General features: G+C 39.7%; 1 protein-coding gene across 12 annotated transcripts in view; it reads left to right on the forward strand.

The window, feature by feature from the left end:
• Window positions 1-11,277: 11,277 nt before the first annotated feature.
• Window positions 11,278-26,830, forward strand: part of nfasca (neurofascin homolog (chicken) a) — a 118,374-nt gene continuing 102,821 nt past the window's right edge. For 10 of the 12 annotated variants that reach the window (XM_089009337.1, XM_089009342.1, XM_089009344.1 and 7 more), the window contains exons 1-7: window positions 11,278-11,396; window positions 11,511-11,676; window positions 17,839-17,856; window positions 19,532-19,637; window positions 23,268-23,464; window positions 23,542-23,664; window positions 26,099-26,269. In XM_089009337.1, coding sequence (XP_088865463.1) covers window positions 11,583-11,676; window positions 17,839-17,856; window positions 19,532-19,637; window positions 23,268-23,464; window positions 23,542-23,664; window positions 26,099-26,269 — 709 coding nt within the window. In that variant the 5' untranslated portion in view covers window positions 11,278-11,396; window positions 11,511-11,582. The remainder of the gene's footprint in view (window positions 11,397-11,510; window positions 11,677-17,838; window positions 17,857-19,531; window positions 19,638-23,267; window positions 23,465-23,541; window positions 23,665-26,098; window positions 26,270-26,830) is intronic. The other 2 variants (XM_089009338.1, XM_089009339.1) reach the window with 2 other exon arrangements.

Genomic DNA, 26,830 nt, shown 5'->3' on the forward strand with positions numbered 1-26,830 from the left:
GATAAGGGGTGGGGACCACCGTGGCCGATAACTTTAGAGAAGAACTAGTGTTCCATTTGAACACTCAATGTCACCCCAAATCCCACTCCAACTTCTTTCAAAACAAATACATAAAAAGTGGACTTGAAACTGAAATAACAGCAGGAGTGAGGTTTCTGAATGGGTACATTTAAAGTCCTCATCCCTGTGGTGAATTTGGTTAAATATCATTTTGCTTTTTGCGGTATGAATTTTTTCCTCTCATTAACCACGAACACACTCACACACACATAAACACACACAGTGAGTAAAAAGTGTGTGTATCCAAGTGAAATGAAAATACAGTAAAGTCTCGTTATATCGATATTCAAGGGAGTCCGAAAAACTATCGATATAACCGGGACTATCGATATATCCGACCCTGTTTGCATGTAATTTTCTCAGTGCGTGCGTAGAAATAGTATCGATATAACCGGGACTATCGATATATCCGATATCGATATAACGAGACTTTACTGTACACACCAAACAATCATTTTGGGTGAATTTGTGAGGACCTCTCTGAAACTTTAACAGATGCATATACAGACCCGCTTAGAAGCCTTCAGAATGAAAAACTTGTGAGGGTCCTCATTTGTCAAAAATGTCCTCACGACGTATGGTATAGAATGCTAGCGGTCCTCACAAGACTAGCCATACAAACACACACACCTATTTTCCTGCTGACAGCTCATTCAACCTGCACCTCTCTATTGTCAATTCTTGCTTTCCACGTTCCATTTTCCCTCGAGGATTTGATCTGCGTAGTGTGCTGTCTTTGCAATCTGACACTGCTTTGTTTGTCCCCTCCCCCCTTTTCTTCTGCTTGCCCAAGTGTTAATGGAACACGTCTTTGCCAATAATAATCAAAAGCAGACATTTGGAACCAATGCTACAAGTCTGTCTTCAACAAGGAAGCCGGCTATTTTAATGCTCAAATGAACCCTACTTTATTTATAGCTCATCGGTTTACACTAAAATGAAAATGTTGCATGGCGATCGTTCCTCACCAAGGTAGGCGGTGTCCATCTTTTTCTGACGTTGCAATGGCCGCCATCACTGACGTTCCTGCAAATGAAAAATGGTCATTTTGCGTTTTGGGCAGCTGATCTCGAACATGACCTTTGATTGGTACTAAATAGTGTGTGTATGTGAAATTGTCACACAATTAATAAACTGAGTGAGGTTGATTTATTTTGTTAATCACTGTGTTGTCATTTTAACCCATTCACTGCCATTCACAAATGTACTCAGAAATGAGAATAGATGTTGTGTTTTTGTGCTTGGGTGCCGATAAGGCGCTGGCCATGGCCTCTGGCGGTGTTTTTTTCTTTTACACAAGGGGGCAGCGTTCCCCTTCTTTTTCCATGTTGGTGCTTTGTTGCAGCTTTGGCTGTTGTTAAAGCGCTACATAAACCAATATGGATGTATTGCATTGTATTTTGGACAGCCGGCCTCATTACAAGCTCAGATAACTACAGAGCCATATCATTTAGGAATTAACTCATTTGCTATCTAGCTCTCTATTTGCTATCTCATATTTAGCAACCTAGCTGGCTATCTATTTGCTATCCATTTGCTATCTATTTGCTATCTATTAGCTGTCTGGTTAGCTATCTAGCCATGTAGCTGCCTATATATTAGCTATATGGCTATCTTGCTAGTTAGCTAACTGTCTAGCTGGCTATCTATTAGCTATATGTTAGCTATCTATTTGGGTTACTTCTAGGTTGAGTGAACGCTGGCGCATGTGGCTGCCGCTGCTCACCCGCAGAAAAACTGATCCTGTGACTGTAAAGTGACCATGGGAGTTTTGAAAGGCGCTTCAAAATGAAATGTATTATTATTATTATTATTATTGTGATGGTGGCTTGCAATTAACTCATTGACTGGGGTTTTCTCATTTTCACTTCAATTCCAGGACCAACAGAAGATTGACTTTTGGGACGACATAAACATTCAAGGCATTGTCAGAAACCTTAGTTTCTCTTCTTTCATTCGAAGAAAAAATAATAATAATTCCTAAATGATATGGCTCTGGAGTTATCTGCACTTGAAATGGGGTGGCTGTACAAAATCTAATGCAATACATTCATATTGGTTTATGGTAAAGTCTCGTTATATCGATATCATAAAATATTGATCTAACCGAACTATCGATGTATCCGATCCTGCGCCGAACTGCATTAAAAGTGGGCAATAAATGGGGGATCGTTGATATGGCATGTCATTTTCTCTTTGAGTTCATGGATTGCGTATTTAGCGTGCTTTTGTACTGTCGTGAGGTGAGAAATCAACTTATGCATTTAATCAAAACGTCATTTATTATTTTTATAACGCACTCTTGCAATTGTGACTGAGTTAGCACTCGACATTGTTCTATACACACGAGAGAAAGCACAAACGCCAGCATGTACATACTGTCTGAAAAACAGTGATTATTGCAAGCAATAAAAAGATAACTGAATACAATACAATTAAATACAAGTATGGAAAACAAAAACTGCAACGTTTACATTACTTACGTTGATAAAGTATTATCAACATAAGTACTTCGGGTGTGTCCATGTCTTTAATAATAATAATAATAATAATAATAATAATAATAATAATAATACGTTTCATTTTAAGCGCCTTTCAAAGCCCTCAAGGACACTTAACAGTCACAGACAAGCATATGTACTATAATAAATAAAATACAATCACAAATAGAATACAATGAATAAAATACAGTTATTAATAGAAAAAACAACTTCGTGTGTGTGTGTGTGTGTGTGTGTGTGTGTGTGTGTGTGTGTGTGTGTGTGTGTGTGTGTGTGTGTGTGTGTGTGTCTGCGTGTGTCTGTGTGTGTTTGTATGACTGGTCTCGTGAGGACCACTAACATTTTATACTATACCATATGTAGTGAGGACATTTTTGACAAGTGAGGACCTTTTATCCGGTCTAAGAGGGCATATATATGCATCTGTTAAAGTTTCAGAGAGGTCCTCACAAATTCACCCATAATTATTTTTTGGTGTGTATTTTCATTTCACTTGGATACACACACTTTTTGCTGACTGTGTGTGTTTATGAGTGTGTGTGTTGTGTGGTTAATGAGAGGAAAAATTTCATACCACAAAAAAGTAATACAATATTTTAACCAAATTCACTACGAGGTTGAGGACTTTGAATTTACCCATTCATAAACCTCACTCCTGCTGTTATTTCAGTTTCAAGTCCACTTTTTATTGTTTTGTTTTGAAACTAGTTGACGTGGGAAACGGGGTGACATTTAATGTTCAAATGTAACACTCGTTCTTCTCTAAACTTATCAGCAACTGTGGTCCTCACTCCTTATCTGGAGTTTATCCGGACCTCACAAAAACAATTGAAACCGGAATGCGTGTGTGTGAGTTTGTATAACTAGTCTTGTGAGGACCACTAACATTTTATACCATAGTGAGGACATTTTTGACAAGTGAGGTCCTTTTATCCGGTCTAAGAGGGCATATATATGCATCTGTTAAAGTTTCAGAGAGGTCGTCACAAATTCACCCATAATTATTTTTTGGTGTGTATTTTCATTTCACTTGGATACACACACTTTTTGCTGACTGTGTGTGTTTATGAGTACGGGTATTTTAGATGCTATAAACGTTTTTCTGATGTCAGTTAAGAAACAAAAAAGTGACGTCGGTTGTCCTTTAAAACTGCACAAAATATACCTCATTTTATGTATAACCAATGTGCTATTGTCATGAAAGAAATAAACTGTACTATGTAATAAAGTCGGTTTATTGACCTTTGTGATGGTCGTTGATGTAGTTGGCTCTTGATGATACCCGAGCAACTCAAATAGATGGAAAGCAAGCTAGCTAGCTAATAGATAGCTAATGGATAGATATATAGCTATGCAGCCAGATAGCTAGCCTGGTGGTGGGGTCTTTTTCGGTCTCATAATAGCAAAAGTACTCCATTCGCTAACAAACCACGTCTGCACTCAGACATGGGGTGTGGAAAACTAGTCAACCAGCCACCGTGGCGCTGTTCGACCGTGTGGTCAGGTGTTCATCCGCCGAAAACTAGTCTGCCAGCCAACTGGCGCTGTGTGGTTTGGTTCGTCCGCCGAAAACTCGTTCATATGTTAAGATTATATTGTCGCAAATTTTATGTTCGTCAGGCAAAACGTTTGTGAGCTAAAGCATTCGTAAGCTGATGTATCACTGTATCTGTTTCTTTCCATTGGCAGGTCAGGAGTGTGACTGACCGAGAGAATTCTTGAATCTGTCCGGAGTGTTGAGACTGGCCAATCCAAGGAGAAATGTCCAGGGAAGGTGGCCATTTCGCATTGGCATTCCTGTCATTGCAGCTGCTACTATGGCACCGATCTGCGAGCATTGAAGTACCGCAAGATCGTAAGTCATTCAGCAATCACTTGACTTATTAATTCTTGTGTTAATTCAGTGTATTAGCGAACTAGCTATGTAGCTAGCTATCTTTTAGTTATATACAGTAAAGTCTCGTTATATCAATATTCAAGGGAGTCCGAAAAAATATCGATATAACCGGGACTATCGATATATCCGACCCTGTTTGCATGTAATTTTCTCCGTGCGTGCATAGAAATAGTATCGATATAACCGGGACTATTGATATATCCGATATCGATATAACGAGACTTTACTGTAGTTTTCAATTGGATAGCTATGTTGGCTATCTATTAGCTATCTACCAGCTGGCTAGCTAGCTTTCTATCTGTGTATTTAATTGTGACAATAATAATAATAATAATAATAATAATGCATTTCATTTATAAGCGCCTTTCAAAACTCTTAAGGTCACTTTACAGTCACAGGATAAGTTTTTCTGTGGGTGAGTAGCGGCAGCCACACGCGCCAGCGTTCACTCAACCCGGAAGTAACTCAAATAGATAGAAAGCTAGCCATCTAGCCAATAGATAGCTAGTAGCTAGCTAGCTAGATAACTAGCCAGTCAGCTAGATAGCTATATAGCTAATATATAGCTAGCTAGATAGGCGTCCAGGGAGCCTGATAGCAAATAGATAGCAAATAGATAGCAAAAGGCTAGCTAGTGATATAGCTAGCCAGATAGCTGGATAGCTAGATAAATGAATCAAGAACTATTCACACTAAATGCTGATTTCATACCATCACCCCATTTATTTCAAAATGTGGACAGACTATTCTGCCCTCTTGTTTGGATGTTGTACTTGACAATCAGTGTATTAGCTAACTATCTAGCTAGTTATTATCTATATAGCTAATAACTAGCTAGCTAGCTATTAGCTATATAGCTATTTAGTTGGCTAACTATCTAGCGAGCTATATGTTGGCTATCTATTAGTTAACTACTAGCTGGCTCGCTAGCTTTCTATTTACTTCCGGGTTAAGTAAACGTGTGTGGCTGCAGCTGCTCACCCACAGAAAGACTCATCCTGTGACTGTAAAGTGACCTTGAGTGTTTTGAAAGGCGCTTATTAATCAAATTTATGATTATTATTATTATCCATTGAAACCAACTTCAAATGTCTATTTTCTTCACATTTTGTTCAGATCTTGAATTGTCATTTTCATAAAACCTTCATAAACAGCTGAAAAGGATGCACAATTAATCAAATATGGATTTTTCATACATGCGCCAATCATTTATAATTAACATCATGATTTTTTTTGTCTGTGTAAGCTCTCATTTGTACAGGAATGGTCCATCGATGAAAAGGTTTCTTCAGCCGTCAACTGTACTTCTTTGAAGATGCTTCTTCAGCAAACTCTTACTGGTAGTTTCGGCCCTATATATATCCCTACTTTCCAGACATGGCGGTGCCGGACTCTGCTATAATAGGTCCCTGCTCTCAGGTTGGGGGGAGCAGAGGACTAATCCCTGCGGCTCCACTGATTGCTTCTATTGTCCTGAACAACAACTGTCCTGATTGCCCAACATGCCCTGGTATCACCTCATCTGCATAACTAAGACTATGTTGCCTAAGCATTCTGTTGTACGAATGATCCAAATTGAACCTCACCCCACCATTACGGTTTAGGGAAGGATTTTGCTGTTTTATTATTGTTTTTGTTTTACTCCCCTTTCAAACATCTATTTTCTTTCGCTAAGATTTTAACCTCATTGTCGTAAAATGAGTGGTTGCTAGATTTTCTGGACAGCAGGGATATATATATATATATATATATATATATATATATATATATATATATATATATATATATATATATATATATATATATATATATATATATATATATATATATATGTATAGGGCCGAAACTACCAGTAAGACTTTAGTTTGCTGACAAAGCTTCTTGGATAAGAAGCGAAACGTCCGACACCTTCAAAGAAGTACAGATGACGGCTGAAGAAACCTTTTCATCCATGATTTTTTTGACATTTTTTTTTTGATCATTTCCTAACATTTACAGAGACGTTCACTTTGGTAGCAATATGCTAATGTTGTAGAATACGTCTGTGTAAGCTCTCAGTCAGACAGGAGTGGTCCATCGATGAAAAGGTTTCTTCAGCCGTCATTTGTACTTCTTTGAAGGTGTCGGATGTTTCGCTTCTTATCCAAGAGGCTTTGTCAGCGAACTAAAAATTTACTGGTAGCTCTGGCAATATATATATATATATATATATATATATATATATATATATATATATATATATCTGTGGTGGCATCAGCCATCCACTATGGCATTGTCTGCTGGTCAGGCAGCATCACCACCCGGGACAGAAAAAGACTGGAGCGCTTTGTCAAGCGGGCCAGTTCTGTCGTGGGCTGCTCGCTGGACTCTCTAGAGGAGGTGGGCAACAGACGGACGCTAGCTAAACTAAAAGCTATGACGGACAGCCCCTCCCACCCCCTCCTGCCCATCCTGACAGCTCTGGGTAGCTCCTTTAGCCAGAGACTATTACACCCGCGCTGCAAGAAGGAGAGGTACCGCCGCACACACTTTTTGCTGACTGTGTGTGTTTATGAGTGTGTGTGTTGTGTGGTTAATGAGAGGAAAAATTTCATACCACAAAAAAGTAATACAATATTTTAACCAAATTCACTACGAGGTTGAGGACTTTGAATGTACCCATTCATAAACCTCACTCCTGCTGTTATTTCAGTTTCAAGTCCACTTTTTATTGTTTTGTTTTGAAACAAGTTGACGTGGGAAACGGGGTGACATTTAATGTTCAAATGTAACACTCGTTCTTCTCTAAACTTATCAGCAACTGTGGTCCTCACTCCTTATCTGGAGTTATCCGGACCTCACAAAAACAATTGAAACAGGAATGCGTGTGTGTGAGTTTGTATAACTAGTCTTGTGAGGACCACTAACATTTTATACCATAGTGAGGACATTTTTGACAAGTGAGGTCCTTTTATCCGGTCTAAGAGGGCATATATATGCATCTGTTAAAGTTTCAGAGAGGTCCTCACAAATTCACCCATAATTATTTTTTGGTGTGTATTTTCATTTCACTTGGATACACACACTTTTTGCTGACTGTGTGTGTTTATGAGTGTGTGTGTTGTGTGGTTAATGAGAGGAAAAATTTCATACCACAAAAAAGTAATACAATATTTTAACCAAATTCACTACGAGGTTGAGGACTTTGAATGTACCCATTCATAAACCTCACTCCTGCTGTTATTTCAGTTTCAAGTCCACTTTTTATTGTTTTGTTTTGAAACAAGTTGACGTGGGAAACGGGGTGACATTTAATGTTCAAATGTAACACTCGTTCTTCTCTAAACTTATCAGCAACTGTGGTCCTCACTCCTTATCTGGAGTTATCCGGACCTCACAAAAACAATTGAAACAGGAATGCGTGTGTGTGAGTTTGTATAACTAGTCTTGTGAGGACCACTAACATTTTATACCATAGTGAGGACATTTTTGACAAGTGAGGTCCTTTTATCCGGTCTAAGAGGGCATATATATGCATCTGTTAAAGTTTCAGAGAGGTCCTCACAAATTCACCCATAATTATTTTTTGGTGTGTATTTTCATTTCACTTGGATACACACACTTTTTGCTGACTGTGTGTGTTTATGAGTGTGTGTGTTGTGTGGTTAATGAGAGGAAAAATTTCATACCACAAAAAAGTAATACAATATTTTAACCAAATTCACTACGAGGTTGAGGACTTTGAATGTACCCATTCATAAACCTCACTCCTGCTGTTATTTCAGTTTCAAGTCCACTTTTTATTGTTTTGTTTTGAAACAAGTTGACGTGGGAAACGGGGTGACATTTAATGTTCAAATGTAACACTCGTTCTTCTCTAAACTTATCAGCAACTGTGGTCCTCACTCCTTATCTGGAGTTATCCGGACCTCACAAAAACAATTGAAACAGGAATGCGTGTGTGTGAGTTTGTATAACTAGTCTTGTGAGGACCACTAACATTTTATACCATAGTGAGGACATTTTTGACAAGTGAGGTCCTTTTATCCGGTCTAAGAGGGCATATATATGCATCTGTTAAAGTTTCAGAGAGGTCCTCACAAATTCACCCATAATTATTTTTTGGTGTTTATTTTCATTTCACTTGGATACACACATTTTTATTCACTGTGTGTGTTTATGTGTGTGTGTGTGTGGTTAATGAGAGGAAAAAGTTCATACCACAAAAAGTAAAATGATATTTTAACCAAATTCACTACAGGGGCGAGGACTTTGAATGTACCGATCCAGAAACCTCACTCCTGCTGTGATTTCAGTTTCAAGTCCACTTTTTATTGATTTGTTTTTAAAGAAGTTGAAGTGGGAAATGGGGTGACATTTTTTGTTCAAATGTAACACTAGTTCTTCTCCAAACCTATCAGCAACGGTGGTCCACACCCTTACTCCTTATCTGGAGTTATCCGGACCTCACAAAATGCTTAAAACAGGAATGTGTGCGTGTGAGTGTGTGTGTGTGTGTGTGTGTGTGTGTGTGTGTGTGTGTATGTGTGTGTGTGTATGTGTGTGTTCAAAGCACATGGCTGGTGGACTTTGGAGCTTTCATTACGACTCATGTTGCAGGTCAGCAGGGAAAAGCAGGTGATAGACTGTGCATTAAAAAGTCTCCCCACTCTCATTCATTGTCCCAAAAGATGGACCAAGGTGGATGCTTCATGGCCTCACGGACCACCATTTTCTATTCTGTGGTTAAGTCAAGTGAAGTGGTGAAGGTTTGAAAGTGTGTACGCATGTCATTTTTGTTTTAGTCAGGGTTCGTTCACTCAGCTGTGTATGTCGGCCATCATACCTCTTAATGCCTTTACGCAGCAATACACAAAGCCCCCAATTTATGCGCCGGAAACACACCTCTGAACACTCGAGCCATGGTCCTTAAGCATACAGTACAGTCTACAACTGCATTTTTTTAAACTACAGTGATACCTCAGCTTACGAACATAAATGGTTCCCAGAAAGTGTGTTTAAGGTTAAAAGTTCGTCATCCAAACATTTAATTCCCATAAGAAACCATTAGTGAGAATAATCCATTGCAGGTCCCCATAAAACATACTTTTCTACAAAATAAACCTTAAAACTACACAAAATATACCTTATTTTGTACTGTATATTGTAATGTGATATTGGATTGGATTTGCCTTTATTAGTCTCACAGTGGAGAAATTTATTGTACTGTAATTAAGTAAATAAACTCTATTGTATAATAAATTGGTTTTATTGACCTTTTTGATGGTCGTTGATGTAGTTGCCTCTTGATGATATCCGAGTGAAGTTGCTGTGCTTTCTCGCCGATAATACCCTTACTCACACGGTCCTCTGCTAGCTACTTTTCGTTTATCCAAATCAACAGAAGTTTTTCACCCACTCTGTGTAGTGTGATTCATTATAACTCAAAAAACTCCATCAAATTAATATTTTCCAGTGCAATGACTATAAATACCATGCACCACGTAATATCCATATGTAAAGTATTTTAAATATTTGATTGGAAAAATTGAATCGTAAATTATATACAGTGATACCTCACCTTCCGAACTTAATTGGTTCCCAGAAAGTGTATTTAAGGCGAAAAGTTCATCTTCCAAACATTTATTTCCCATAAGAAACCATTAAAATGAGAATAATCCGTTCCCAGGTCCCCATAAAACATAATTTTCGACTAAATAAGCCTCAAAGGACAACCGACGTCTCCGGACAAATTGTCTCCATAATTTGTAAAATGGCTTCAAATGACTTTTTCTTCGGAGCGTATTTTAATAAGATTCCACCGCATATAGCTATACTTTACGTTTCAAGACTCGCGCTGAATATTCAGGAAGTCGGGTTTTTGAGTTGGTGACGAGTCCGTACGTGACGTCACTAAAGGACCGCCCCTGACCGTAAAAAAGACGCATTGTAGCGGTCCTTCCATCACTTCAAGGTATTTTGCTGTACTTGTTTGGTCTGGGGAGCTCGTGTTGCACCCAAGAGCCGCCAAGGAGGGCGTCCAAGCTCCATGGAGGGAATTTGTCAGCCTGTGGAAACAGGCTGATTCATTCCTCACGGGAGCTGGTTGCCATTTTTTCTGCCTCTTCTGGGACGATACATTGCAGTCCAGATGCCTCAAAATGACACGGAAGGACTTCTTTAATTGATTGCAAACATGTATGCTTTCCACTTCAGAACTATTTGAATCATATTCATAACAGGATGTGTGACAAGAAAGCATATTCTCCGAATGTGAAGCCATTGTTTTTATTCTCCAGCAATGCAAGACGTCTGGGTGTGACGTCACGAACTGGGGGCGGGACTTGGGGCGGGAAAATGCACAATTCGCAGCTCAATTTTTTTTGCAGATTTTGGACACGTTAAGTCATTTTTATTGGTGTTTTGCATTTGAATAAAAATATCATACTGCGTGTTTTGGGTATTTTAGATGCTATAAACGTTTTTCTGATGTCAGTTAAGAAACAAAAAAGTGACGTCGGTTGTCCTTTAAAACTGCACAAAATATACCTCATTTTATGTATAACCAATGTGCTATTGTCATGAAAGAAATAAACTGTACTATGTAATAAAGTCGGTTTATTGACCTTTGTGATGGTCGTTGATGTAGTTGGCTCTTGATGATGCCCGAGCGACTCAAATAGATGGAAAGCAAGCTAGCTAGCTAATAGATAGCTAATAGATAGATATATAGCTATGCAGCCAGATAGCTAGCCTGGTGGTGGGGTCTTTTTCGGTCTCATAATAGCAAAAGTACTCCATTCGCTAACAAACCACGTCTGCACTCAGACATGTGGTGTGGAAAACTAGTCAACCAGCCACCGTGGCGCTGTTCGACCGTGTGGTCAGGTGTTCATCCGCCGAAAACTAGTCTGCCAGCCAACTGGCGCTGTGTGGTTTGGTTCGTCCGCCGAAAACTCGTTCATATGTTAAGATTATATTGTCGCAAATTTTATGTTTGTCAGGCAAAACGTTTGTGAGCTAAAGCATTCGTAAGCTGATGTATCACTTTATCTGTTTCTTTCCATTGGCAGGTCAGGAGTGTGACTGACCGAGAGAATTCTTGAATCTGTCCGGAGTGTTGAGACTGGCCAATCCAAGGAGAAATGTCCAGGGAAGGTGGCCATTTCGCATTGGCATTCCTGTCATTGCAGCTGCTACTATGGCACCGATCTGCGAGCATTGAAGTACCGCAAGATCGTAAGTCATTCAGCAATCACTTGACTTATTTATTAATTCTTGTGTTAATTCAGTGTATTAGCGAACTAGCTATGTAGCTAGCTCTCTTTTAGTTATATAGTTTTCAATTGGATAGCTATGTTGGCTATCTATTAGCTATCTACCAGCTCGCTAGCTAGCTTTCTATCTGTGTATTTAATTGTGACAATAATAATAATAATAATAATAATAATAATAATAATAATAATAATAATAATAATAATAATAATGAATTTCATTTATAAGCGCCTTTCAAAACTCTTAAGGTCACTTTACAGTCACAGGATAAGTTTTTCTGTGGTTGAGTAGCGGCAGCCACACGCGCCAGCGTTCACTTAACCCGGAAGTAACTCAAATAGATAGAAAGCTAGCCATCTAGCCAATAGATAGCTAGTAGCTAGCTAGCTAGATAACTAGCCAGTCAGCTAGATAGCTATATAGCTAATATATAGCTAGCTAGATAGGCGTCCAGGGAGCCTGATAGCAAATAGATAGCAAAAGGCTAGCTGGTGATATAGCTAGCCAGATAGCTGGATAGCTAGATAAATGAATCAAGAACTATTCACACTAAATGCTGATTTCATACCATCAACCCATTTATTTCAAAATGTGGACAGACTATTCTGCCCTCTTGTTTGGATGTTGTACTTGACAATCAGTGTATTAGCTAACTATCTAGCTAGTTATTATCTATATAGCTAATAACTAGCTAACTAGCTATTAGCTATATAGCTATTTAGTTGGCTAACTATCTAGCGAGCTATATGTTGGCAATCTATTAGTTATCTACTAGCTGGCTCGCTAGCTTTCTATTTACTTCCGGGTTAAGTAAACGTGTGTGGCTGCAGCTGCTCACCCACAGAAAGACTCATCCTGTGACTGTAAAGTGACCTTGAGTGTTTTGAAAGGCGCTTATTAATCAAATTTATGATTATTATTATTATCAATTGAAACCAACTTCAAATGTCTATTTTCTTCACATTTTGTTCAGATCTTGAATTGTCATTTTCATAAAACCTTCATAAACAGCTGAAAAGGATGCACAATTAATCAAATATGGATTTTTCATACATGCGCCAATCATTTATAATTAACATCATTTTTTGTCTGTGTAAGCTCTCATTTGTACAGGAATGGTCCATCGATGAAAAGGTTTCTTCAGCCGTCAACTGTACTTCTTTGAAGGTGCTTCTTATCCAAGATGCTTCTTCAGCAAACTCTTACTGGTAGTTTCGGCCCTATATATATCCCTACTTTCCAGACATGGCGGTGCCGGACTCTGCTATAATAGGTCCCTGCTCTCAGGTTGGGGGGAGCAGAGGACTAATCCCTGCGGCTCCACTGATTGCTTCTATTGTCCTGAACGACAACTGTCCTGATTGCCCAATATGCCCTGTTATCACCTCATCTGCATAACTAAGACTATGTTGCCTAAGCACTCTGTTGTACAAATGATCCAAATTGAACCTCACCCCACCATTACGGTTTAGGGAAGGATTTTCCTGTTTTATTATTGTTTTACTCCCCTTTCAAACATCTATTTTCTTTCGCTAAGATTTTAACCTCGTTGTCGTAAAATGAGTGGTTGCTAGATTTTCTGGACAGCAGGGATATATATATATATATAGGGCCGAAACTACCAGTAAGACTTTAGTTTGCTGGCAAAGCTTCTTGGATAAGAAGCGAAACGCCCGACACCTTCAAAGAAGTACAGATGACGGCTGAAGAAACCTTTTCATCCATGATTTTTTGACATTTTTTTATTTCCTAACATTTACAGAGACGTTCACTTTGGTAGCAATATGCTAATGTTGTAGAATACGTCTGTGTAAGCTCTCAGTCAGACAGGAGTGGTCCATCGATGAAAAGGTTTCTTCAGCCGTCATTTGTACTTCTTTGAAGGTGTCGGATGTTTCGCTTCTTATCCAAGAAGCTTTGTCAGCGAACTAAAAATTTACTGGTAGCTCTGGCAATATATATATATATATATATATATATATATATATATATATATATATATACAGTAAAGTCTCGTTATATCGATATTCAAGGGAGTCCGAAAAAATAGCGCTATAACCGGGACTATCGATATATCCGAACCTGTTTGCATGTAATTTTCGCCCTGCATGCATAGAAATAGTATCGATATAACCGGGACTATCGATATATCCGATATTGATATAACGAGACTTTACTGTATATATATATATGTAATATCCAACTTACGACCGAGTTCCGCCCCGACCAAACGGTCGTAAGTCAAAATGGTTGTAAGTCGAAATCCATTCAAAATGTTAAATAAAGACTCAGAGGCTAAATGACTCGCAAACTCCCTCTTCTGGTGCCATCACATGGTTGATTGCTGTGCGAGAGTGAGATGCTGGCTGGCTGGATAAAATTGCCGTATGCGGTGCCGGCCTGCTAGCGCCTTGCGGTGCCAAGCGTAGAATTAAAATAAAAAATATATATAAAAGAATAAAATAGTGTCTGTAGGTTTCTTTGTTTTCATTTCATTATATTATAAAAATGGTTACACAGTTGTATTAATGAGTCCATTACTAGTCCTTGCGTGTTTTGTATTACTCACCTAGTTTTGGTTATTTTAAGATGGAACTACTCCAGAGTATTAATGGACATAGAAGTGAGTTGTATGTTTTTTTTTCTTCTTATCATACCCTGTATGATAAGGTTAAAATCTTAGCGAAAGAACATAGATGGTTTGAAAGGGGGGTAAAAGAAGTGATTCTTATAAAACAACAAAATCCATCATTAAACCGGTCTGGTGGGGTGAGGTTCAATTTGGATCGTTCATACAATAGTTTAGGCAAAACAGGTTAGGCAAAACAGGTTAGGCAACTTTCCGGGTGACACCGGGGGGAGTGGGGGTAATAGGCCAGTCGTTAGTCAGGAATGTAGGAACAATCAGTGGGGCCACAGGGAGGGGACCCCTGCCCCCCCCCCCCAACCTGAGAGTAGGGACCTATCATAGCTGTGTCCGGCGCCACCATGTCTGGACATTAGGGATATATATATGACGAAGCCTCTTGGATAGGAGGCGAAACGTCCGAAACCTTCACTTTTGTACAGATGACGGCTGAAGAAACCTTCTCATCGATGGACCACTCCTGTACAACTGAGAGCTTACACAGACGTATTGCTGCCAACTTTGGGAGAGACATCCTTTTGCTGGTACGTAACTTAGAAAAGGCCACCTTTAAATTAGCTGATTTAAAGAACCACCTCAGATTCAATCTTAGATGTAGACAGAGCCGGTTAATTCCTAAATGCTTGAAGCAAGCACCCCTGGAACCCGGATACTTAGCCGATAAAATGCAACAATATTATACTAGGAAAATTCTAAATTTGCGAATTAGGAGACTTAACATAGAGATAAAAAACAAACAGTCAGAAATAGAAACTTATTATCAGCGATTACAAACTAAACTTACCAACAAAATCTCTCAGGAAGTGTGTGAATTTACTAAATCCGGTTATATGAGGCACCACAGCAAAACCAAAGAGAGACAAAAGGGTAAATTTCAAAAATTACTTGTACTGAAACAATCTCAGCTACTGGTAAATACGCAAAAAATTAGGAATGAACAGTTTGCTAGGGAGAATTGGATCAAAAATTTGTCAGACAGAGATCTCTCAGAGACAGAAAAGGCGGTACTTACCAAAGGTTTAAATTTCTCAGTGACTCCTAAAACTATACCTACAATAGATTATATCACAGCTACTGAATCGGCTATTAAAAATAACGAACTTTCGTATGCAGAGGCAGATGATCTACGCATTAAAATATCAGCTCTTCTCAGTAGTGCCAAACTTCCTCCGTCCAACATAACATTAGAAGAGAGAAAGGCGTTAACTACTCTACAAAAAGACAAAAATATTACTATTTTGCCAGCAGACAAGGGCAGATGCACAGTGCTTCTCAACACATTGGATTATGAAGACAAAATAAATAGGTTAATCAGTGATTCTAACACGTATGAGCAACTAAAAAGGGACCCTTCCAATAGATACAAGAAAGAAATGATTGACTGTCTCCAAAAGTTAGAGAAAGGAAAACATATAGACAAACAGATGTATTTTAGATTATACCCGGGAGAGGCCACGCCATGTATCTATGGCCTGCCAAAAATACATAAAGAAGGGTTCCCCCTCAGACCCATTGTTTGTAGCATTGACTCCTCTACATACAATGTAGCCAAATATTTAAAAACTATTTTAGCTGCGTTGGTTGGTAACACAGAATATCACGTAGAGAACACCACAGGGTTTGTAGAGGGGATCAAAGACCTCATATTGGAACCTGAGGAAACTTTGGCATCATACGATGTGACTTCTCTCTTTACATCTATCCCAACCCCAGCAGCAGTCTCAGTGGTGAGGACGAGGCTGCTGGCGGATGTTTCTCTGCATGAAAGAACCAAACTTAAACCGGATCACATCTGCCAATTATTAGAAATCTGCCTTAATACTACGTATTTTCAATTTCGGGAAAACTTTTATAAACAAATTCATGGTTGTGCTATGGGCTCACCAGTTTCACCCATAGTGGCTAATCTTTACATGGAAGAGATGGAGAAACAGGCCCTCACATCCTTCCCGGGGACAAAACCTCGACACTGGTTTAGATATGTGGACGATACTTTTGTCATAATTAAGAAACAAGAAATTCAATCCTTCACAGATCACCTCAACTCTGTAGACTTCAACATTAAATTTACTCGTGAGGACATTCAAGAGAACCAACTAGCCTTCTTGGATTGTAAAGTAATTATAAAAGAGGACAGAGCGCTTAAAACAGAAGTCTTTAGGAAGGCTACGCACACTGACCAATACTTACTTTTTGACTCTAACCACCCTTTACAACATAAACTAGGAGTTATCAGAACCCTCCAGCATAGGGCTAAACTAATACCAACTAGCACTGAAGGTAGAGAAAAGGAGTCAAAACATATCAGGAGAGCACTCACTAACTGTGGGTACCCTCAGTGGTCATTCAACAAATGTCAGAAAGAAAGAATAGCGAACGAAACCAATAATTCTCAAGATTCAAAAAGGAGAGGAGTAGCAGTACCGTACATTGCAGGAGTTTCTGAAAAATTACAAAGAGTCCTTTGGCAACATAAAATTCCTACTTATTTCAAACCGATAAACACGTTAAGGCAAAAATTAGTGCATCCAAAAGATAGGCTACCAAATGAAAAACAAAGTAATGTAGTTTATTCCATACATTGTAAGAATGAAAATTGTAAAGAGCAGTACATTGGGGAGACTCAACAAATTCTAAAAAAAAGACTTTATCAACATCGCAGGGATAATACTAGTGGGCCTCAATCGGCAGTACATTTGCACCTAAAAGCTAGCAACCACTCATTTGACGACAATGAGGTTAAAATCTTAGCGAAAGAACATAGATGGTTTGAAAGGGGGGTAAAAGAAGCGATTCTTATAAAACAACAAAATCCATCATTAAACCGGTCTGGTGGGGTGAGGTTCAATTTGGATCGTTCATACAATAGCCTGCTTAGGCAAAACAGGTTAGGCAACTTTCGCAATGCTGATGAGGGTCGTTATGCTGATGAGGTGATACCGGGGGAAGTGGGGGTAATAGGCCAGTCGTTAGTCAGGAATGTAGGAACAATCAGTGGGGCCACAGGGAGGGGTCCCCTGCCCCCCCCCCAACCTGAGAGTACGGACCTATCATAGCTGTGTCCGGCGCCACCATGTCTGGACATTAGGGATATATAAATGGGGCCGATACGACCAGTCAGACTTTAGTTCGCTGACGAAGCCTCTTGGATAGGAGGCGAAACGTCCGAAACCTTCACTTTTGTACAGATGACGGCTAAAGAAACCTTCTCATCGATGGACCACTCCTGTACGACTGAGAGCTTACACAGACATACCCTGTATGGACCTGTGAAATCATAATAAACTTTAAAAAAATAAAAAAATAAAAATAAAAATAAAAATAGGGTCTGGAGGTCGTGGTCGTAAGTACGGGTGGTTGTAAGTTGAACCGGTCGTAAGTCGGATGTTACCTGTATATGTCCCACTAATGTGTGTATGATTTATGATTATTAACAATGTTCTGTCTCCCTGTTTGTTGCTTGACGTTTGGACTAACAGCAAAGATCCTGGCAGACCGTAAGTCTTGTGTTCATGTGTTAACCATTCACACCCGCATTTAATGGTTCCTCTTACAACCTGCTGTCACAAACATGGCAGTCAAAGTATATGTGACAACCCCAATTTCAAGTGACAACAAATTGGACCTTAATTTATTGAGATTTTAAGCAGGCCATTAACTCATTCACTGCCATTCCGGAGTTTATTCAGGAATTGAAAAGCATGATATGGAGCACCATTCCCGAATTTGTTCAGGTTTTGGTTTTTCTTGCGAGGGGGGTGCCAGTAGAGGGTTGGTCAGACCTCTGGCAATGTTTTTCCCTTCCACAAGGGGCAGCATTTGCCTTTTTGCCATGTTAGCGATTTGTTACAGCTTCAGCTGTTGTTAAAGCGCCATAAAAATCAATCTGTATGTATTGTATTTTGGAGGGCCACCCTCATTTCAACGTCAGATAACTCCAGACCCGTGTCATTTAGGAATTAACTCTTTTTTTTCTGATGAAGGAAAATCATCTAAAGTTTCTAACGCTGTATTGAATGTTAATGTAGTCCAAAAAGTCAATATTCAGTGGGTCCTGGAATTCGAGTGACAATGACAAAAACCCTGGCACTGGAGTGGACACATTTTTACACATTGTCTGGCAGTCAACGAGTTAATATTACCAGACATTAGAACATGCTAATTTTCATCTCTATCTACCTATCCATCTATCTACTGTTTCTACCTACCTACTTACCTACCGACCTACCTTGCTATATACCTATCTACTGTATCTCGCTATCTACCTATACCTACCTACCTACCTACGTCTCTGTATACCTATCTACTCTATCTCGCTATCTACCTATCTACTGTATCTACCTATCTACTGTATCTATCTACCTATCTACCTATGTACCTACCTACCTATCTTGCTATATACCTATTTACTGTATCTCACTATCTACCTTTCTACTGTATCTACCTTTGTACTGTATCTACCTTTGTACTGTATCTACCTATCTACCTACCTACCTACCTACCTACCTATTTAACTATCTACCTACCTACCTCGCTATACACCTATCTACTGTATCTCGCTATCTACCTATCTACTGTATCTACCTATCTACTGTATCTACCTATCTATCTACCTACCTACCTACCTATCTACATACCTACCTACCTCGCTATACACCTATCTACTGTATCTACCTATCTCCCTATCTACTGTATCTACCTATCTACTTTATCTTGCCTATCAACCTATCTACTGTATCTACCTATCTACCTACCTACCTATTATATATACACTATTTGTATGTACTGTATAATATATTATAAATGTAGATATTAGGTTATATATTTTTATACATTCCTACAACACTCATCAATAAAAAAATGATATAATGGGGCTCTATTAATTGTAACACTGAGCAAAAATGTCGAATGAAACATGAATTGATCTGATCTCAGTTTCATTTGTAAAAGGTCGAATCAAAACTAAATGACCTCAACGCATGTTTGGGTGAAGCAAAGCTTGTGAATTGTGCTTCCATTATTCCAAAAAACGAAGCGATTGTCAGCAGGTCAGGTTGAGAGGATTTCACCAAAGTATTTGAACGGATGTATTTGTGAAAAAAGTATGCGTGTGTGTGTGTGTGTGTGTAAGCAATGCAAGCTCACTTGTGTTTCCTCTATCCCTCCTTTTAGTGAGACAGCCACCGACTATAACCAAACAGTCGGTGAAGGACTACATTGTTGACCCCAGAGATAACATCATCATCGAGTGTGAAGCCAAAGGCAACCCGCCACCAACGTAAGGAGTCCACCCATCCACGGACACACACACACACACACACACACACACACGCACACACACACACACACACACACACACACACACACACACACACACACACACACACACACACACACACACACACACACACACACACACACGCACACACACACACACACACACACACACACACACACAAATGCATTTTTTATTTTCTGGAGACCAATTTTCGGGGGCAGCATTTGCCTTTTGTACATCTGCCCCCATTTCAAGCTCAGATAACTCCAGACCATTATAACTTAGGAATGAACTCTTTTTTTTCTGATAAAAGAAAATAATCTAAAGCAGGGGTGCTCACACTTTTTCAGCATACGAGCTACTTATAAAAACAACCAAGTCAAAATGATCTACCCACGACAAAAATGCAAAACAATTATTTTCAAATGGTTTAAGGATTCTTTGTATGTACAATACGTCTGTGGTGGTTCTTAATTTGGTTCTCAAATGTGTACAGATGACGGCTGAAGAAACCTTCTCATCGTTGTCTGTACAATGTATGTTGATGTACCTTGCATAACTGAATAAGCCAATATTGCACAACACACATAATAACTACATATACATAACATAATAAATAACTATTAACATTTTTTGTAATTACCTGAGTTTACTTTGATGACTTGCACTGAATTGAATCAACCAGGGATGCATAGTCCGGACAGTAGCTGCTGACAGCCAGCCTCAAGCACATTTCCAAATGTTCATCATTCATGGTGGAACAGTATTTGGACTTAATGATCTTAATGTAGGAAAAGGCTGACTCACATAAATAAGTGGAGCCGAATAATGCAGTCAAGGAGGTTGCACATTTCCTCATGTTGGGGTACTTTTCCTGTGTGAGTAAGTTACAGAACTGTCCATGAGCCCTGGACTTCAACAGTGAGAACACTCACAATCTCCGATGTCTTTCCATATTTGCTGGGTTAAATCCTCAGCCGTGGCTTCACAGCGCCGTGTAACTGTATGTCTTGACAGCTGCAGAGCTTTGATTGAAGATAATATCTCTGCCTTATTTTTAAAGTCTCTGAACAAGGAGTCAGCTGCTTCAACGAATGCTTCTTTTACCATCTCTCCGTCTTGGAAGGACTTATTGTTTTTAACGATGGCGTGACTCACGATGCTTCGGTGGCGGCTTTCGCTTTTGAAGTATGTTGAGTGAAAAATGACTGCTGTCCGGACAACTGGGATTTTAGTTCGCCCACCGTTTTCTTTCTCAGCTGGCTTTTCGGCGGGAAGTCAATGTCGTATTTTCCATGAACAGTCCGAAAATGGCGCTCCACATTTTCCCATTCCGTATGAAAGTAATATGTTTTGCCCCCTTACTTGCTCCCGCTTTCTCACTCATTTTGATCACCATATGTTTTAGCAAGGGCTTAAAATCTGAGGTAATTCGCTGACTAGCTTGTAAATTTTGCTGCGTTTAGCGCCGTTGTTTACGTATGCACGGCGACCTAAAGGTAAAAATTCAGTTGTCATCTGAATGGTTGCCCTGTATGTCAATCAAGTGACAGGACGCTTGACAGGCTGACCAATGTTTTTTACTGTCACGCTGCGATCGACCAGTACTACCTCCGCGATCGACCGGGAGATCGCGATCGACGTAATGAGCACCCCTGATCTAAAGTTTCTAACCCTGTATTGAATGCTTATGTAGTCCTAAAAGTCAATATTTTGTGGGTCCTGGTGTTGGAGTGACAATGACAAAAACCCTGGCACTGGAGTGGACACATTCTTTGCACATCGTCTGGTAGTCAATGAGTTAAACGTGTCATGGTAACACTTTTCTTCCAATTTGACACTGTATAAAGTCGAGGACATGATAAAAAGGTCATAGTTGATAATAATAATAATAATATAATAATAATAATAATAATTAAAAAAAACATTGTCCCCTGCTAGCTGATTTCCGTTAATAATAATAATAATAATAATAATAATAATAATAATAATAATAATAATAATAATAATAATAATCGATTTCATTTCCAAGCGCTTTTCAAAACTCTCAAGGTCACTTTACAGTCACAGGATAAGTTTTTTCTGCAGGTGAGCAGCGGCAGCCACACGCGCCACGTGCCACACTCTCAACCCGGAAGTAACTCAAATATCAGAATCAGAATCAGAATCAGAATCAGAATCATCTTTATTGCCAAGTATGTAGAACACACAAGGAATTTGTTTCCGGTAGAACACGCTGCACTAGTATCGTTGTCAAAAAAAAACTGCTAAGTGGCACTATACAGTTCCATTTTGGCTACTGTTGAAAGAGTTCAAAGAGTTCAAAGAGTTAATGGCTTGGGGGAAGAAGCTGTTTAAATGTCTGCTGGATTTGGTGCGCATGGATCGGTAGCGCCTGCCTGAGGGGAGTAGCTGGAAAAGGTGGTGGGCAGGGTGCGGAGGGTCCAGTAGGATTTTCCGCGCCCTTGTTTGGATTCTTGCAGTGTGCAAGTCCTCGAGAGTGGGTAGGGCGGTGCCAATGATTTTTTCCGCCGTCCTAACGGTCCGTTGAAGTCGGATTTTGTCCATTTTTGTGGCGGCCCCGAACCAAACGGTGATGGAAGAACACAGGATGGATTCGATGACAGCCGTGTCGAAATGTTGCAGCACCTCCTGTGGCAGGCCATGCTTCTTTAGCAGCCTCAGGAAGTACATTCTCTGTTGGGCCTTTTTCAGGATAGAGTTGGTGTTGACCTCCCACTTCATGTCCTGGGAGACTGTGATTCCCAGGAACTTGAAGGTCTCAACGGTTGACACCAGGCAGTTGGATAGTGTGAGGGGTAGCTGTGGTGATGGATGTTTCCTGAAGTCCACCATCATCTCAACTGTCTTGAGCGTGTTCAGCTCCAGGTTGTGACGGCTGCACCAGAGCTCCAGCTGCTCCACTTGTTTTCGGTACGCAGACTCATCGCCGTCTTTGATGAGACCGATGACCGTGGTGTCGTCTGCGAACTTTATGAATTTGACAGCTGGGTGCGTTGAGGTGCAGTCGTTCGTGTAGAGAGAGAAGAGCAATGGAGAGAGGACGCATCCCTGCGGGGCTCCAGTGCTAAATAGATAGAAAGCCGGCTAGCCAGCCAACAAATATCTAATAACTAATTAGCTAGACAGCTAGCCAGCATGCTATATCAATATATAGCTAATAGAGAGCTAACTAGATAGCTGGCCAGTATATATTGTTCACATTTTTGTTATCCTAGGGACAGGAAGCCATACATCCACACTGAGCTGCTGCTAAAGGCGATTACACTATTTTTACCTAGTTCCTCATCAATTGTTTTCTGTTTAGCTGGGTTGACAGCTTTTTGCATCAAGTTTACAGATGGCTTGTGCGGGTTATTTGTGGGGCCTGATTGATGGGAATTTTAACCTTGCAGTCTACACTCTGCCTTTGAACTATCAGTAAAGTTGAAAGGAGTCCAAATTTCTCTGTTTTCTATCCATTTTCTCACTCTCTCTCTGTCGTCTGCCTATTTATTTTTATTCTCAGCTCTGTGTTTCTATAAGTCTAAACTTGAATTTCAAAACAAAACATCCGAAAGAAGTCCATCCAAAATGATGAACTCTTTCGTTCTCTTCTTCATGGATCAGGTTCTCTTGGAGAAGAAACGGCAAGTTTTTCAACATCGGAAAAGATCTACGCGTCACAATGCAGAAACGATCGGGAACCCTGGAAATCGGTTTTCGGAACGGAGGACGTCCGGAGGACTATGAAGGAGAATATCAATGTTTTGCTGGCAATGATCACGGGATGGCCATGTCCAACAAAATTTTACTGCGGGTCTCCAGTAAGTTTATCTTCTTTCACAAAATATTGACCTTGACTTTGGAATGTCATCCATTTTATTTTTCCACCATTTTCCAGAGGCGCCTTTGTGGCCCAAAGAAGTTCTGGAACCGGTGGTGGTCACCGAGGGGTCCTCGCTGGTCCTTCCCTGCAATCCTCCTCCGGGCCTCCCTCCTCCATTTACTTTCTGGATGAGCAGTGGTGAGCAGCAATCATACATGACAGTACACTAGCCAGGCAGCTAGCTAGCTATTAGCTTTATAGCTAGCTAGCTATCTCGATAGCTATCTATTACTTATCTTGTGACTGTAAAATGACCTTGAGAGTTTGAAAGGCGCCTATAAATGAAATGTATGATTATTATTAGCTATCTATTAACTGTATAGCTGCCTAGCTAGCTATATATTAGCTGTACAGCTAGCTAGCTATCTCGATAGCTATCTATTACTTTTCCTGTAACTGTAAAGTGACCTTGAGAGTTTGAAAGGCGCCTATAAATGAAATGTATGATTATTATTAGCTATCTATTACCTGTATCGAGATAGCTAGCTAGCTGTACTCGATAGCTATCTATTACTTTTCCTGTAACTGTAAAGTGACCTTGAGAGTTTGAAAGGTGCTTATGTAATAAAAATTAAATTATAAAATGTAGAGAAACATCAAACTCATACATATGTACTGCAAAGAGTCCTTTGGCATATGCACCCAAAAGCTAGCAACCACTCATTTGACGACAACGAGGTTCAAATCTTAGCGAAAGAACATAGATGGTTTGAAAGGGGAGTAAAAGAACCGATTTTCATAAAACGGCTAAATCCTTCACTAAACCGATATGGTGGTGTGAGGTTCAATTTGGATACTTCGTACAACAGCCTGCTTAGGCAACATAGGATTAGTAATGCTGCTGAGGTGATACCAGAGCAAATAGGGCAATCGGGCCAGTCATTAGTCAGAACAATAGGAGCAATCAGTGGAGCCGCTGGGAGTAGTCCTCTGCTCCCCCCAACCTGAGAGCATGGACCTATCATAGAAGAGTCCGGCACCGCCATGTCTGGACAATAGGGATATATATATATAAGGCTGAAACTACCAGTAAGACTTTAGTTCGCTGACGAAGTTTCTTGGATAAGAAGCGAAACGTCCGACACCTTCAAAGAAGTACAGATGACGGCTGAAGAAACCTTCTCAATGGTTATCCTGTGACCGTGAGAGTTTTGAAAGGCGCTTATAAATCAAATGTATTATTATTATTATTATTATTATTCCCAAACACACACACACACACACACACACACACACACACACACACACACACACACACACACACACACACACACACACACACACACACACACACACACACACACCATTTACTGTACATACAATATTTATCCCACATAAAAAAATTGAAAATATCAACACCCTTCCCAAATTTGTTCAGGTTTTTCATGCTTGGGTGCCGATAAAGCACTGGTCAGACCTCTGGCAATGTTTTTTCTCTTCCATGAAGGGGCAGTATTTGCCTGTTGTCAATGTTCACACTTTGTTCCAAACTTTGTTCCAAATTGCCTTGCTCCAGAATCAAAACAATGACTTCAGAGAGTTCACATAGGGAGAAGATACTTTCTTGTTACTCATCCAGTTATGAATATGATTCACATAGTTCTGAAGAGGAAAGCATAAATGTTTGCCATCGATTACAGAAGTCCTTTGTATCAATTTGAGCCGACTGGACGCCAATATAACGCTCAGAAAATGCATTCATCATGACGTTATTTATGTCGTTTTCCTTCTATTTTCGCGATCAACACAGTGTTTTCAGACGAAAAAAAGTACCCACAATGCATTGTGTGTCGCTTTCTCGGTCGGGGGCGTTCCCTCCGTGACGTCACTTAGGGCATCGTCATCAACTCGAAAACTAGACTTCCTGAATATTCAGCGCAAGTCTTAAAATGTAAAATATAGCTATATGCACAATAACACTAATTATTTTTGACTTTCAGTTTGAAAACTAGTTAACTCATTCACTGCCAGACGCTGTGCAAAAATGTGTCCACTCCAATGCCAGGGTTTTTGTCATTTTCACTCAGATTGCCGGCCCCACTGAATATTGAGTTTTAGCACTACATAAACATTCTATTCAGTAAGAAACCTTAGACGCTCTTCTTTCATCAGAACAAAAGAGTTAATTCCTAAATTAAATGGGTCTGGAGTATTCTGAGCTTGAAATGGGGGTGGCTGACCAAAATACAATACAATACATACAACTAGCTAGATAGCTAGCTATTTGCTATGTATTATTTATCTATATAGCTGGCTATCTAGTTGGCTATATATTAGCTATTTTGCTAGCTCGCTGGCTATTAGCTATCTATTAGCTAGCTTTCTATCTATTTGAGTTACTTCCGGGTTGAGGCGCGTGTGGCTGCCGCTGCTTACCGCCGACAGAAAAAAATATCCTGTGACTGTAAAGTGACCTTGAGAGTTTTGAAAGGCGCTTATAAATGAAATGTATGATTATTATTATTATCAGTAGAAGTCATTTGAAGTCATTTTACAAATTCTGGACACAACTTGTCCAGGGGCGTCGGTTGTCCTTTAAGTGGTGTTCTCTCTCTTTGTCTTTGCCCTCCAGCGATGACTCCGATCGCGCAGGACAAGCGAGTGTCCAAAGGCTTAAACGGAGATTTGTATTTTTCCAACGTCGTGGCTCAAGATTCTCAGAACGACTACAGCTGCAGTGCTCGTTTCCTCTTTACTCACACCATCCAGCAGAAGAACCCCTTCACTCTCAAAGTTCTGACCAGTAAGTGGTCATATTCATACTCCAAACACAGTCAAACCCAGCCGATAAAAGATCGCTGGAGGTGTGCGGAATTCTTGTACAGTGATACCTCAGCTCACAAACTTAATTGGTTCCCAGAAAGTGTGTGTAATGTGAAAAGTTCGTCTTCCAAACATTTATTTCCCATCAGTAACCATTAAAATGAGAATAATCCGTTCCCAGGTCCCCATAAAACATAATTTTCTAACTAAGCCTTAAAACTACACAAAATATACCTTATTTTATGTATAATAAATGTGCTATTCTGTTGTAGTCAAATACATAAACTGTATAATAAAGTTGTTTTATTTACCTTTGTGATGGTCGTTGTCAATGGATGACGAACTTCCAGATTGCCTCTTGATGATATCCGAGTGAAGTTGCCGTGCTTTCTCAGAGATAATACCCTCACTCACACTGTCCCCTGCTAGCTGCTGTTTTTCAAGTTTTTCAACCTCTTCTATTGCCTGAGACCGTTGCTTAGACAACACACAAACACCCTTAATAGCTTTCTTGTTCTTAAGGATGGTAGCAATGGTCGAC

This window comes from Hippocampus bargibanti, linkage group LG12 (assembly GCF_051943395.1).
Source record: "Hippocampus bargibanti isolate YZ-2025 linkage group LG12, ASM5194339v1, whole genome shotgun sequence".
Classification (NCBI taxonomy): domain Eukaryota; kingdom Metazoa; phylum Chordata; class Actinopteri; order Syngnathiformes; family Syngnathidae; genus Hippocampus; species Hippocampus bargibanti.